The 15,986-nt window shown below is 39.2% G+C and overlaps 2 protein-coding genes across 3 annotated transcripts; both read right to left on the minus strand.

Annotated features, from left to right (window-relative positions):
• Nucleotides 1-1,119: 1,119 nt before the first annotated feature.
• On the minus strand, nucleotides 1,120-7,290 carry LOC146962185 (uncharacterized). Its single transcript, XM_085771738.1, has 2 exons — nucleotides 6,677-7,290; nucleotides 1,120-1,312 (listed from the first exon to the last, which is right to left on the minus strand). The coding sequence occupies exons 1-2, from the start codon at nucleotides 7,288-7,290 to the stop codon at nucleotides 1,120-1,122; spliced, it is 807 nt and encodes a 268-aa protein (XP_085627864.1).
• A 4,105-nt stretch (nucleotides 7,291-11,395) lies between these two features.
• Nucleotides 11,396-15,400, minus strand: LOC146962186 (uncharacterized). Of its 2 annotated transcripts, none has more exons than XM_085770525.1 (5): nucleotides 15,334-15,400; nucleotides 14,171-15,165; nucleotides 13,822-13,980; nucleotides 12,684-12,779; nucleotides 11,396-12,321 (listed from the first exon to the last, which is right to left on the minus strand). In XM_085770525.1, the coding sequence occupies exons 2-5, from the start codon at nucleotides 14,687-14,689 to the stop codon at nucleotides 12,010-12,012; spliced, it is 1,086 nt and encodes a 361-aa protein (XP_085626651.1). In that variant the 5' UTR covers nucleotides 14,690-15,165; nucleotides 15,334-15,400; the 3' UTR covers nucleotides 11,396-12,009. The 2 variants fall into 2 exon arrangements, with proteins under 2 accessions (XP_085626651.1, XP_085626650.1); XM_085770524.1 differs by having other exon boundaries at nucleotides 15,284-15,388.
• Between the last annotated feature and the right edge of the window lie 586 nt (nucleotides 15,401-15,986).

Genomic DNA, 15,986 nt, shown 5'->3' on the forward strand with positions numbered 1-15,986 from the left:
AGCGTTAGCTGGGCTGCAGGCTGCCTGCCCGGCTCAATACTGGAGCCACCTCAATAATTGTATTATCCATCACTCACATACAGAAAAACATGTGAAAACAGGGCCCAGGTTGAAAAAAAACAAAGTTTCCCTTTAACAATATGTAAAACAACGAGATGTTACAGCAACATGGTCACTCATCAGAATGAACTAATTAATAATCTAATAAATTAATAATCTCTTTCTGGGCCCTTCTGCTCTGTGAGCCACGTTTAGCTCATTGTTTTGATTTTTTTTTTTTTTTTAATATATTTTTTTTGCGTTTTTGCCTTTATTTGATAGTACATAGTGAGATAGACAGGAAAGGGGGAGGCAGAGAGAGGGGGAATGACATGCAGGAAAGGTCTGCCCGATGCAAGAACCGGGGACGTCTGTGTTGAGGGCTGTAGCCTCTATGGGGCGGTCGCCTTATCCACCGCGCCACGCACCGCCCCCATTGTTTTGATTTTAATGAGGCAGCTGTTGGAGACGTCCTCCTGTAAATAACCACCTGTACATTGTTTGTGTTGATTGTCTGAAGTTGAAGAAGTAGTTAATTTAAACCAGATCATAGTCCTTTGTTAAATCTAACCAAGCTTTATCCATCTAGGTGTGCCCTTGTTGGTACAGTTTGTGTTTATTATCATCGTTACCATGGTAACCAAGGTCTTGTTAATGTTGCATTTATGTGTGTGTGTGTGTGTGTGTGTGTTCTTTTTTGCAACTTTACTTTTATTGTTAATTTTTCCATTTGTGGGTTTAGTGACTGCTGTCACACAGTGGGTTTAATGCTGAGGCATGTGATCAGTTTGGATCATTTGGATAAGAATAGAAATTGATAGGCTAGAAATGTGATAGGCTACTAAAACAAGTTGGATGCCATTTTTCAGTCTGTTATTAATTTAGTTATTTGTGTTAGATAGCAATGATTCTAATTTGTTTTTGCGAAGTACCTCTTAAATAACAGGACAGTAGCTCTGTGTTTTCTTTATCGGTTCCCAACAACAGAGATTTTGACAGATTGATTACAGGGGAAATCTACCTCATTGTGTTCACAGTGCCACAGACTCAGTCTCCCCTGTGCCTTTTTTTCATACCCTGCTAACACCAGCGTTTCCCTTCAGCTTTCCTCTGTTCCCAGTGCTGCCTTGAGCGCTGCTGGCCGGTGGCAGATGGATGCAGTGATGTATGGACAGGAACACCCCCAGTTCTGTTCTTCATACTTCTGCAGTGAGTCCGGTTGCCCCTCTGAGGAGCCCACACCTGGCAGGCTGACAGAAATATGCTGAACTTCCTGTGACCCCAGAAAGAAGAACAAACACCCTTAGGAAAGTGTAAACGTCTCTCCCTTTCTCACACACAATGCACACACACACATGTTTCTATTCTTCATCTTATATCTTTACACTGTTTTTCTGCTTTCCATGTCCCGCACACATTCAATTTCTGGCTCTTTATGCAACCATTGTTCTACACAGAGGAACACAAAAGTCAACACAGACCCGTGATAACATTTAACAAGCACACTGCTTTCTAGTCTGCGGTTCAGGATGTTAACATCATAACATATAACAACATTTTAAGGGAAATGTGCATTTCACAGGCATCTTATTTTTGGTCATTAATGATCAACTAAACAAAATTATTTTAAAACTTTTTTAAACTCACTTTCAGAAAGAAAAGAGCTGTTGTTGTAACCCCTGTTGTAACCCCCTATGTGTAACCCCTGACATTGTGCTGTACACTGTATATGTTTAGACGCGCATATACAGTATAATGTACGTATGTATAAGGCACTGAGGGCAGGGGTCAGTGTGCAGAAAGCAGCTCTAATACTCCAGTAAAAAAGACAGCGGGGAGTTTAACTCCACATGTGTCAGCTGTGTAAGCTGTGTGTGTGTGTGTGTGTGTGTGTGTAACCTACCAAGGAATTTAGTATTTTCCATGCCAAGTATCTATATAATTTATGTTCAAGCATAAGTCGTGTTCTCAGACCTGGCAACGATCCCCACGCATCTTGTGTTTTTGTCTCCACGGCTTTGGTGTATTAAGAGATGTTGTACGCATAGAGAGCAACTAAATTTATGTATCCGCATGGATTTGTCAACAGCTGGGGAATAGTATCCTGTGGGGAAATCCAATCCTTGGAAGTTTTTCTTAGACCATATTGAGAGTATGTGTGCTCCTGGTGGAGTTGAAATGGGCTTCAAGTACACACTGACACTGTGTATTTGTGAGTCTGACCTGGTGTTCCCACACAGTGGGCCCCCCTCTAAAACCTCAGTGGAATGAAGCTCTCTCCCAAATGCTCTGGCCTGTGTGTGGTTACAGGGCAGCCTGGGAAGGCTTCATATACTTCCCAGTCTGGTTTTGTAATATATTTTGCTCATGGCATGGACTTTGCAGGGACGGTGTCCTCCAGCTGGACAGGTCTGATGTGTTATGACTCACTTAAGTCTTAAAACTCTTGCAAAGCCTGCAGATGCTTTCCATCTATTACATATCTAGCATTGAGCTTGTGAACACACAGCTGTGCTCTTAGCACTTAGACAGCGATTCATCTTGAAACCACAATGCCAACACATTTTCTCTTTTTTCACCTATGTAAGTCGAGACATTTTCAAATCTATGAACTAATAAAACCTGAGCGACTTTAGGGAGTAACAAGTATGGTGTATGATACATTGAAAATATGTAGATAGACTTCATACACTATGTAGGTCACATTCCAGTGACGTACAACCCCCCCCCCCCATAAATCTAATTTTAACACAACAATTCTTATATCCTCGATCCCATCTCCAAATGCAACCACTTCTCATACTGGCATATTAATTTGTTCAAAATATTGAGGAATAACTAATACATAAAATATGCAAAAGTTGGCAAATGAAGAGTATGCAGCATAAATATTTACTAAATTAAAAGCAATGTAAGAGAAAATTGCATGGAATATTACTCATGTAGGACACCATGACAAAAAACATTGTAGTCTTTGTTTTGCTCTGCCACAGTTTGTGTTTAAGGCTGATAAAACCAGGCGTGTTCTTGCATAAACATTGTGTCAGGTTCAGAGGTGGCAGAGACAACATTCAGCCCACCAAGTGAAAAGGAAATCTTGCGTAACAGTTTTGGCTTTGATGCTGTAAGTGAGGTAAAGCAGAGACAAGGTCGTCGTGACACATCCCCAGTGGAGCAAAATCATTAGAGAACAAAAGTCATGTTGGAGGTGGCATGGTGTGATACTGTGACACAGAGTCTTTGAAGGAATAAAGAATTGAAAATTGGATGTCCCGTATTGAACAGAAACGTCTAAACAGATGAAACCTGATGACAAACGATGGCCGACCATAATGTTTTAGGCTACTGAATAATTGTGGCAGTGTGGAGTTTCATTCTCGTTAAGCAGCAGTGACTTCTCAACCCATGTGTTTCCATTCAGGACAACACATCTGGACAGAGGCTACAGTCCTCAGCATCACCCTGAGGCAGCTCATTACAAACTGGTATGTGAGATTTACCCTTCCAAAACAGTCTTTTGTATTCATCCTCTCTTATGTTGGCTGTTGGCTCTCTCTCTGTTGTGCGATAGAGTCACTGAAAGAAACTTAACTATTCGCTGATGCTGCAACTTTGTGGGTTTTTTTATGTGTACGTGTTGTTAACATACTAGCAAACAGATTCCTATTTGTGTATCCCACAGGTAGAAAGCAACATTACCTTTGTAGGAAATAAACTTTGTTGAGAAATGTTAACACCAGTCCTCACTGTCCTTTCAGCTTCCTTTTGGTCTCTCCCACCTCATCGGGAGAATGTAGATTATGGCTTTTTAGCAGCCAAATGCTTTGTTCAGCTGCTAATTGTCATTGGGTCCATTACACTACACAGGAAGTTCTCAGTGTGTTTTCAGAGATTTTATTTTTTAATTGAAAACAGTTGCTTGTTGTGGCTGTATTTTAGGCTAGAAGGGTGAATCATGATAGATGTACTGGAGGCATGGCTCAGTGTTGTGGGAGTACTCCTCCACTTCCCCACTGTTCCTGGCCAATAAGTTGGCTTACAGCCTGGAAAATCAAAAAGTTTGTTTTGAAAGTTGGCAAAAGGCAGCACAGTGTTTATGGAAAATTGATCTAGTAGAACATCATAACCATTACAAGCACAGAGAACATGTAGGGTTAAAAAAAAAAATCCATAATAGAGGACTAATACCTTACAGGAAACAAAATAATGTTTCTCCAGGGGGGTCTGAAATCAAATTCATATTCATATCATTTATATTTTTTCCGGAGACAATAGCAGAGTGTGATTGGCTGCTTGCCCAAAACAATATTCACCATTTGGTTAGAAACTATCCACTGTCCACAAGCTGGACTGCCACTAATATAACCTATCATTTTTCAGGGGAAAGAAAGCGCAAGACAGCTGGACTCCATTAGCAGGATGTTTTCACTTCCTTCAGTTACCCACATTTAAATTCACCTACTGTTGGTGGACAGTTTGTCCTGAGAGCAGCTGTAAAACGAGTGCAATGATTTACGTAATATACGTCTATCTCTCAGAAATGCAAAAACCAAACACAGCGTTATGCAAGATAAGACATACACATCAATGTACATGTTGTTTCATGGTTGTACTCGTTACAACTCAGAGCTTTGACTCATCTTATTACATGTTCATATATATAGTAAACAAACATTTATTTGGGAAAAAAATATAAATGCAAATGTGGCAAGGTGAAGAGAGCCCAGGCGGGGATTGAACCCACACCTCCCAGGTAAGAGTCACACGTGCTTGCCAGTCACCCAAAGGGACATCCCTTTGGCCAAGTAGCCAGGGCACATGATCAATTGGAGGCATAGTGACAGGAACCTCAACTGTCACACAAACATGAATGGACATCCACATCCACTATAGATAGATAGATAGATGGACGGGCGGGCGGACGGACAGACAGACAGACAGACAGACAGACAGACAGACAGACAGGAAAAGTTGAAAGTGAGACCAGATGTAGCCTATAGGCCGTTTTGATATTGTTTAATTAAGCAATATTACCAGAGAGGGTATAATATCAAATACGTCATTTGAGTGATGTGGTCTGGAAGCATCCCTGAAGGACAGGCAGGTGTCAGGTCTCTGTGAAAGTAACAAACAAGAAAAAAAGAAAGAACATCTCCTCCTGTCGCTTCCGTCTCTAGGATGACTCAGCTGAAAGTCTAAAGCCACTTTATAATGATGACAAATGGTTATGAATCCAATGACCCACAATGTGTGTGAATGTTGAGCTACAACTTTAAAGATAGTATGGAATAACAACAAACTAAATGTAAAGACAGACAGCAGGACCTCTCTGATTTCTCACTGCCACAGTGATGACAGTGATGGCTTACTGTGCAACAACTTGTAACCTTGAAAAATGCTCTATCAATGAACTTTAACTTAACTCGAGACACCCTGAGAACACAGTCTCATTCTGGCCACTGAGTCGGAGAGCAGCTCTCTGTGTGATATTTTCACCTTCAAGTATGAAGCAGCCTCCCCTGTGGACATGATGGGAGATGGACTGTCTCTGGGTGAAGACTTGCCCTTTGGGGGTGAAAGGAGTCCTCAAAATATACTGACACCTGCTGAGGAGGAGAAGTCTAGAATGGCTCACTGACTGCTAGCAAGAAGAAAGAAGACATGATGCTAAAATCTTGCAGATGTCTTGCAAAGATAGCAATAACTCCAGCAAGAAAGAGAATGAGTTTGTCTATCGCTATTGATGAGTAAGACAGAGAAAAACACAAGAAACTTGGGCACCTAGGAAGACACAGTTCAGGGCAGAAACATCTATTTGATTAAATGTTATGTTAAGATAATAAAAAGGTTGACAAAAAAAATGAAATCAAAAGGTGCAATAAGTTGAGTGGTCTTGTTTATTGATGAACAAAATCGTCAAATCCACTCTATCCCCAGTACATTCACAGGCAGCAAAAATAATGTTTGGGGGAAAAAAGGAGAGAATAAAGAACACAACCCTGGTGTTTTTTTCCTAATCATCACAGAATGCCCTCATATTTACAATAAGCAATCTAACATTCACAGGATTTTATGTAAAATATTACAGGGAATAAAAGAAACCTGACTCCACAAAATGCCACAAAAATGTCTTTCGCTCATATACTTTTGCTCCCTTACACAGACATTACAATATTCTTCCCACCCTACTGCATATAAGTTTATCTTAAAGAGTAAAATTGGTTTAAATATGTTGTTTTGAACAAAATATTCAGGACACATTGCTGTGTCCTCAGACAAACCAAAGTGAGTTGTGTAGAAATTACCTAAGTGTCACTAGAAGTTAACTTATCTGAAGGTGACTCGACCCCTCTGCCGACATGGTTTGAGAGAGACAGCGTGTACTACTCTCCTTTCAACAAAAGTCCAGTACTAGTTGGTCAGAAATTAAGCTATACTAGCTTTGCATTCCCTGTGTCTGTCCATGTCTAATTTTTGAGGAAAACATGTATAGTAAAATATTGCATATATTATGATCATGTAATACCCACATACTATACGGAATTTCATGAACAATATATAAAAGAAGCCAGTGTAGGTAAATGACATAAGGACAATAGGTAAAAGCAGGTATATACATAAACAAATCTTGAGAAACTGTGATGGAAGAGGCAAAAGTAGCGGGAAAATGTTATGTCCAACAGGAACTGTAGCTGCACACAGAGCCATGAACCAACCTGACAGCCCACTGTGGGTAAGTGAGTATAAAAAAGCTCCTACAGCTGCTCCCCCTGTCACACCTATCTTCCCTACCACACCATAGGGTTCTACTGCTCGTCCATACTCATCTGTTGCTGCCTCTGCAGCAGCAAGAGTTACCCCCACTGCCCCTGCAACTCCCGTCAGAGCTCCTATAGTGGGACCTGGACCTAGTGCAGGTAGAAGCAACTTTATAACACCAAACACTGCTCCACCTAAACCTGCAGCAGTAGTTGCACAGATTTTACATGCTTCACCACTGTGCAAAGATACAAATAATGACGCTCCTATAGCAGCCACTGACATCTGAGTAATGAAAACTCCAATGAAAATACTCTCAAGTACAACACTGCTGGTGTTAATTGGTGCAGCGCTGCTGGTGTTTGCAGGTGCTGGTGCCTGTAAGGTGACTATTGGCTGCTCAGCAATACTGAATACATCAGCTATGATCAACATCAATGGTACAGAGGGGGCAGATATTTTGGGGAAAATGGACCCATCAAAGAATATCATAGTTGTGCAAACCAAAACACCAGAAAGAATTAATCTACTATTTGAGAAAAAAGTTGCTAAAAATACTAGTAATGTAGCTCCTGGTGTGAAAGACAGCCATGTCAGTACATGCTGTTTATAGCCATCAAAGGAAAGGAATGTGAACAATATTTCAATAACATGAATGACGAAAAGCACAATTACTGCTACTACTGAAATGACAAACCACATGGAAATACTAACATTTAATGTGCTAGTTAGAAAACTTTCTAAAGTTGGGCCCAGAGCGTATCCAGTTGCAGTGACAACTGTGAGACAGACTGATCCAGCTGAAGCACGAGCCGTTTCCAACTCTGCCTCACCAAATATTTTACCCGCCAATGCATATATCGATGAGCCAACAAAGATGCCTGCAGCTAAAGAAATGGCTGAGGAAAACACACCAAACAGCTCTGCAAACAAGGATATGTGAATGCCATGCACTTCATTATACATTTCCCATTGCAATATTTCTTTAACTCTCCTTTCCATATCATAATCGTTGCCCATGTAGTGCTCTAACTTGTCCATGAGGGATCTGTTGTCAGCCAGAAGCTCCAGGGACTGAAGGACAGTGACGGCCATCATTCCCAGCAGCAGACCTCCAGCAGCTCCTGACATCAGCCCCAGGCAGAAGACAGAAACAGCTGATGCCAACCCTGAGGATAAATGGATTGGAGAGTATGAAGGTGTCTACTAGTATATTTTACTGTACAATACATTATACACTTGACTTTGGCTTTTACATCAGTGACTTAAGATGTCAACTGGACTTTAGCATTTTGACTTCCCTCCTGTGCATTTCTGTTAAGTGAGTGATCCAGGTTTTAGTTAAATGTAATTTATTATTATAAAATATTGTGTCTTATGCTCCAGTTACTTTTCAACCAAGAGACCCCAGTCCAAATGTTTACTCATGCTTTACTTGGTATAAGTGGATATTGTATTCCAGTTATATAAATTGCAGGAAAACATGTTGTTGGGTAAAATTAATTTCCAAACAGGAATACATTGAGTATAGCATCCTCTGAACTAATGTGCATTACGTTTTAATTTAGAATTTAATTTCTTATGTTAACCAGTCTTATAAAATGTTATTTGTAGGAAAAGGCCAAAATATCAAAGCTGCTACGGTCAATAAAAATCTGACATCAGGAAAATATGTAAAACAGTTGTTATTGTGTTAAAGGAATGATCTAACTTAAAAAAAAAATAACACTTGTGAGCTGTTAATCTTGATTTATTATTTTTATATGGGACTTCATAGCTAAAACCTGAGACTCATCCCACCTCTGTTCACCATAAGTTTAAAAGAATATAGCATATAATGCACATTCAATGTAACTGGGGAAGGTAGTCTGATAACTGTGAAATAAATAATTAATGAGAAATGTGAAACAAAATATGACTAATTTTAATGCAAAGAAACATAGAAAATGTCATTCGTCAATGCAGTTAATTGCATGAGAGGAAAAATTGATTCACTGATTGTTAATGACTTTATTGTAATGAAACATAAAACACAATTTTTAAGAATGGGATGGATAGCTTACTGTATGGTACCTCAGGTGATGACAAATACTGGAGAACTGCCTGTTTTACTGTGTAGCCCTACTGACCAGAAAGGATTCTCATTAATGTTGTTACTGAAAACATAAACTGTTTTAATTCACCTGTTGACTCTGCCATTATCATCTGTAACACGAAGCACCTGATCTGAAAATGAGAAAGATACTTTTAAACAGACTTGAAAAATTGTGAATTTCGAGTATTATAATGCAAAGACCCAAATCTCCATAGTGTGTTAAGACTTGTATTAAGCTCACCAGTGTCAAGCAGCAAATGTTAATCTTGGATCCTTCGATGCTTAGATCTTCCCACTTTTCAATTCTTCAAATTGTGAGATAGAATTAAAATGTTTCAATTACGAGGCAAAATCCTCACTTGACTTCACACGGTCAAAACACAGGTAATGCTCTCCTTCTCATGGACCTGCTGCGTTGTTTTTATGGCACAAACTTAAGTTGGCAAACTGGAAATTCAACATTCTGTAACTCACCCATGATGTACAACCTAACCACAGATCTTTTGAGTGATGATTCATTTTGACTTTTTTGCTTATGCTATTTTCATATATCTTTGAACTTGAACATTTCAATTAATTAACGAATCTGTAGTATATGATATCCCCATGAATAAAAGTCACTCTGTTGGGTCACACTGAACTCCTCCCAGTATGTACAGTATGGTGGTTGGAGTGTCTAGCCAACTTCACACTTGAGATCTTTACTTTAAATGTTTGTCTGGTGATAGTAACAATGTTGATCATCAGGTTTGTGTTTTGTCTTCAAGAGCTGGGTTGTTACGAAACATTTCATTTCCAGTAAATGCACAGTCACTGTGAACAAAAACACAAAGATAAAAGATAACAGCAAGGAGAACATTTGCAAAGTTCTGGTTCTTTGGCTGTAGCTGTACATACAAAAGCAGAAAAAAAGACTTTGGGCCCTTGCGCAAGGTGGCGCAGTGCAAGTTGCAACCAGCGCAGCCCGGTGCGGCAGTGTGTGGTGGCGCAGCAGCAGCCGATTGTGTGACAAAAGCCCGCCAGCTCCAACCTGGTCTACTCTCAGCGCAAGGCGGAGTGCAGCCAGTGCAGTGGTAGTTTGGCTAACCGGTGCGCACACGTTACCAAGACCTCACAGGCAGGTTTACACAGTTCCAGGCACATTTAAATGCAATAAATAATCACAACAACCACTATTCAATGCAGCTATCTGCATCAGCACATAAATGTACAGTATATCCATATCGACTGTCCCGTCACATGATGTCAGATCAAAGCGCTTTTATTTTGGTGTTTGTTGTTAGCCGGTTCTATTGTTGTAACCTCCATTGACAGTGTTGCTGGTTGAAGGCAAAAAAAAGTTTTTGAACGTGTTTGATGTGTTGTTTCGTGTCCTGCTTGCCACCACACGGAAGAGGTATTTTGTTATAGGATAATAAATGTTTTTTTTTTGTTTTGTTTTGTTTTTTACCATTGAAACCTCGTTTTGGCCACTCCTTGGTTAATCGCACATGCACACGTCGTCCTAACACCACAAACCCTATGCCACAAACCAGCCACTACCACTTTTATGTTTTGTATTAAATCTCCTTTTAGTTAATTTAGTGTCTTTGTGTTTAGTTTGGGGTCATTGTTTGGGTCCATTGTTATGCCCCTCCGGGCCAACAAAGTTCTGGGGCGTAACATCCCCACTTTGACCTCTTCGACGCTGCCGACCACACTGCAAAAAAAGAAAAGTTGAGTGAACTCAAAATTTCAAGGCAACAAACTTCGATAAAATTTAGGAAATTAAACTAAATATTTTAAGTTTTGCTTCTGAGTTTGCTCAACTCCGAATTCTGAGTTTTGACAACGCAACTGTAAGTTGTCCCAACTTATAATTTTACATTGTAATAACTTTCAATCCTTACTTCTGCTAACTCTCCTGTAAGTTGTACTAACTTACAAATTTACATTGTAATAACTTTTAATCCTTACTTCTGTCAACTCTCCCATAAGTTGTACTAACTTGGAAATGTACATTGTAATAACTTTCAATCCTTACTTCTGCTAACTCTCCTAACTTACACATTTACATTGTAATAACTTTCAATCCTTACTTCTGCTAACTCTCCTGTAAATTGTACTAACTTACAAATTTACATTGTAATAACTTTTAATCCTTACTTCTGCCAACTCTCCCATAAATACCAATTTATACATTTACATTGTATTAACTTTTAATCGTTACTTCTGCTAACTCTCCTGTAAATTATACTAACTTACCATTATCATTTTTATATTGTAATAACTCTGATTTATTACACATAATCCACTTAACTTTGGGTAAGACAGTATAACGGAATAATTTTAGAGGAATTTAAAATTGCACAAGGCAATAGTTTATAATGTAACTCACCTTTATAACTTAATAGAACTAACAACAACTTCTACTCAAATGTATAAATAATTATACAGATGCAACATGTACATTCAAAACATTTGTTTTATTTAAAACTGCACCTGCATGCATCAAATCCCTTCCAACAGGTCCAAGTATGTGCAAACTAATGAGACCCATTTGTCCCTGTCCTGGCAGTGAACTTGCACTACATTGCATACTTGTAAACTTTGAGATATAAAATATCAAACATGCATATTCCAAGACCATACAGAACCAGTATGAATAAAAGTTCAAATATAAGTCATATATCCAAGACCATACAGAACCAGTATGAATAAAAGATCAAATATTAGTATGAATCTAACAAATGTGTTAACAAGGTTACTGAGTGCCATGACTTCAGTTTTCAAAATCTCAAAAATGAGTCATGTATACAAGGCCATACATGACCAGTATGATACAACTATGACTCTCAAATCTGTTTAAGGTTACCGAGCGCTAGAACTTCAGATCTCAAAATAATCAGCAAATTCTTTCTTGTGACACTGCTCAGTACCATGACAATTTTCAAACACTGAATCTTAACATATAATATGTATAAAGAAAACCTAATAAAGTGCAAACCAAGTAAAACTGTAAGACAGTGGGAGTTCGAGGTACATCAGATTTGACGGTGGGTAACAGGAAGACTAAATTAGCATGGTGTTCAGAGGTCAACAATGCCAGATCTGGCATTATCAGTTAACTTGTGGATTCACTGAAGGAGTTTGTTTTTGAGGGATCTGACCCTTGCAGAGAGGTCTGTACCAAGTTCCATGAACACCTTCTGAACGGTTTCAAATGTGTACCTGAGATCTTTGGGGTACTTAAGGTTTAGAGCATAGATCAGTCCAAAGAGGTAAGCAAAAGCAGTTGGCAGGTCAGGGAGATCTTGGAGGACAATCTCTTCTTCCACAACAACAGCAACACCCACGACATGTTGAGAAGCTGCATTGCCATCATCCTCCAACACAGTGAGGATACCCAAAGTGAGGCCCTTCGTTTGCTCCACTTCCGGGTCAGTGTCCTTATGTTGACAGACATAGGAAAAGAACAACACATAAGGTGCAAGACATTTGTCATTAAAATCCTATGAATCAGAATAAGCAATTAGCCTAACATAATTCCAAATCATTGAATAAATATATTTTTCCAAATAGAGTTAATTATAGTTTTGACATTAACTATTTCCATCCCATACCCCACAATCAAAAATTGAAAGCCCCATACACAAATTAACTGACATTAATTAGGTTACATAAACTCATAGCCAGGACAGTACAACTATTGAAGACACCCATGACATTGGGAAAGGGAACAATGAGGATAGAGAGGTAGTGGTTTAAGTCAACATTAAATACAGTATAATAACTATTTATAACCACTCACAAGACAGTTCCTGAAGAGCTTCTCCTGACTGTCACGGAGATACAAGGGAAGGCCCTTCAATGCTGCAGTTTGTCGATGAGCAGTGATGTCAGATGTCTGAAACAAAGAGTTGCATGAAACATTACAAGTAGCTGAAACTGAAATACTGTATAAAGTAGAGTAAACATGCAAGCAGCTGTAAACATACAGAACCACTGTATCTCAGTAATTTGCTCTATAATTGTGTCAGTCACTTAGATACCCTTGCATTGGCAGCTCTGGAAAAAAATGAAGAGACCACTCCCGAAATAGGTATGTGTTGGAATAAAACAAAAAGTAATAATAATTTTACTCAATCAACGACTGACAACATTTCTCCCAAAATTGAAATAAAAATATTGTCATTTAGAGCTTTTATTGACTAAAAATGAGTAAACTAGTCTAAATAACAAATGAAGTCTTTTCAGACCTTGAATAATAATAATAATAATAATAATAATAATAATAATAATGATGCAAAGAAAACATGTTCATATTTATTCTTAAACACCACAGCAAGAATATTTTAATTCAGGCAGAGTTTATAAATCTGTTTTTGTGGAATAATGTCAATGTTTAATCCCAGCAGTGTTTTTTATAATCTTCCTAATCAGATGTGGTTCAGGGGATGACCTCATCAGTGTCTCATCAAGTACAATGAGTTGTGCTTAAAGAAAAGAATGACTGTCATTCATGTAGAGATGCTTTTAAGAAACATTTGTGAAAGTGGTCTCTTGTTTTTTTTCCAGAGCTGTATTTTGAGGGTTTGTCACTATAAGGGTCACTTAACATTGCACCAACTGCAACCAATATTAATACAGCTTCAAAGAAAAGGCAAAATTCCTTTTATAGAGAATGTGAAGCTGACGTTATGTCGCCGCCATCTTTGGAGGATCGTGGGTGTAAACACTCGCTTGTCTCCCTAAAAAAAGTCCACACAGTAGATCATATGTTTTTACACAGCAGAACTGTCCCACCATGATTACTTTTAAGCAACTTGGGGGACTTTTTTTTTTTTTTTTTAGGGAGACAAGCGAGTGTTTACACCCGCGATCCTCCAAAGATGGCGCTGGCGTGACGTAACTTCACATTCTCTATATCCATAATGTTATGAATTCACCTCTTGATCTAAGCCGTTGAGGATCTGATCCATCTCAGATGAAAAAGCTGTCCTCCTCGCCCGATAGAGTCTCAGGAGCCTCCAAGTGTGCTGATGAAGGGCAGCTCTGAAGTTGTCCAATAGGTTCTTGTTTGTGATGCGATAAAACTCTTCCATTATCTGTTGAAAAGTGTGAAAAGGAAATTCAAATCCTCAATGATGACAAAAATCCTCAAAGTCAATACAATCTCAACACAATCTTCATGTTAAAATATGCATTGTAATCAACACACACAACTCTTCTACTCACTTTAAAAAAAAAGACTAAATCATAAACACAACATAATATATTCTTGGTTCACCTGCTTACCTCTGCCTCACAAAACAGACCAGGCCACCGTTCCAGAACCTCTGACACCATAGGCTGCAGCTCCACGATCTCCTTGCGCCTCAAGGAGAAAGTCAGCTCCATCTTTTGTCTGATCAGTGCATCATTCTTATTCTTCTTCTTTAACTCCTCAACCAGGGCTAGTCTTTCATCATCCAGTGAGTCATCATTGTGGTTTTCTGGATGGTCAGGGACATGGTTGATCTCACCTCGCTTTGCTCTCTTCAGAGAAGGACTCGCACCATCATCTTCACAGCTCCTTTTTTTCTGGTTAATGCTAACCTCAATACAGCCCGCCTGACGCAGCTTGGACCTGTAATTGCCAAGCTTATATTTTATGCTCATTTTCCATCCATCACACCCTGTTTCACTACCTGGCTCACAAAGGCAGGGGTGTCTACTGATGAGAGCAGAAGCAACTGACTCAATCTGGTCTTGATCAGGATATGCTTTTACATCAAAAACTGCCTGAGCAATCTTGTCCAAAATCTCTATCTTCATGTCTCTTGTTAGTTGATACCCTTCTTGGTCTGTTCATATGCCTCATTGCCTTTGCGCAACTTCAGCTCCACATCATAGGAGAAGGACGGGATGGGAAAAGGTGAAGGCCACTCCGAGACACTTCGCAGATGGTTCTTAATAAAAGTTGAGGGACTCTGGACTGACTCTCTGCTGGATAAACTGGCTGTGTCCAGGGAAGACAATGAATCAACAGAGTCTGACTCTTGCTGAACATGTGCAGACTCCTCCCAAAGGATGTGCAAGATAGCACGCTGTGGTGGCAACTCATGTATGTCAATTAAATTACAAAGAGCATTGTTGAAGTCTGGATCTTCATACTGTAGTGTGAAGCTGCCTTGAAGTTGAAGATTCTCTTGAAGAATGTTTTGCAACTGCTCAACCGATTCAGGTACTTCAGAAAGTGCCACTTTACGGGACATCCTTGGGGAGATTTTCACCAGCAGCAGTAATCCATCCTGTGTCACAACAAACAGGGACAAAACACAGAGGGGTAAGGTTGCATTGACTTTCAAGACAATTACTTGAAAAGTTAAATTCATAAACAATGTAGCAACGTCTTGCACTGTGTTCTACCTGCAAATCATCATTATAATAAATTAGATATGTGCTTCAAAATCAGATACTGACAAAAAAAAAAGATGTCTCCTTAGGCAGAGCAAGCTGGTGCAGCCCAAAAACACACAACCTACAAAAGAATCCAACAAAAACTGCACTGACAACCAAACCTAAACACATAGATAAAGGGTTATTGCAAACAGGAAACAGGTAAACGAAACAAGACACAGGTGAAACAAATCAGGAAATCAACTCAGGAGGGAAAACGAGAAAACACAGGAAGTAAAACTAACAGAAACACATACAGAAAATCTTTCAAAATAAAATGACAGACAGCATCTTGTTTGAATGAGTTAAAAGTGTTGCCGACAACGCCACCTGGGTTGAAGAGCCCAGGACTCTAACTATTTGGCACAGGTTCTTTTTAAAATCAGATTCGAGCAGAGTTAAAAACCACAGTTAAAATGAAAAGTTCACCAAGGTTTATTGTAAACAGTCCAAAGTCTCTTTGCCCGGATTCAGATAGTCCCGGAGGAATCCTTCTCAGGACCAGATGCTGATCTCAATCTTCAGAGGTGATGGGGAGGGGATGAGGCCTTTGAAAGGGACAAAGGAAACAACGAGTGGTCAAGAACAGGGTTCCGAAGTTTAAAAGGGGAAATTCCCACGGTTTAAAATCCCAATAAAATCCTAAGCTTAAAATAGGCAATAGAGAAGTACT

The sequence above is a fragment of the Trachurus japonicus genome, chromosome 24 (genome assembly GCF_045865225.1).
Source record: "Trachurus japonicus isolate A0001 chromosome 24, Traja_1.0".
Taxonomy (NCBI): Eukaryota; Metazoa; Chordata; class Actinopteri; order Carangiformes; family Carangidae; genus Trachurus; species Trachurus japonicus.

Excerpts from the sequence above, each read along its gene's own strand:
- LOC146962186 (XM_085770525.1), bottom strand. The coding sequence starts at position 14,689 with ATGAAGATAGAGATTTTGGACAAGATTGCTCAGGCAGTTTTTGATGTA. Across the intron at positions 13,981-14,170 it reads GTCTGTTTTGTGAGGCAGAG|ATAATGGAAGAGTTTTATCG; the intron begins GTAAGCAGGTGA and ends ACTTTTCAACAG. Across the intron at positions 12,780-13,821 it reads TCAACGGCTTAGATCAAGAG|ACATCTGACATCACTGCTCA; the intron begins GTGAATTCATAA and ends TCTTTGTTTCAG.
- LOC146962185 (XM_085771738.1), bottom strand. The coding sequence starts at position 7,290 with ATGATATTCTTTGATGGGTCCATTTTCCCCAAAATATCTGCCCCCTCT. Across the intron at positions 1,313-6,676 it reads CTTTTGCCTCTTCCATCACA|GAAGTTCAGCATATTTCTGT; the intron begins GTTTCTCAAGAT and ends CTGGGGTCACAG.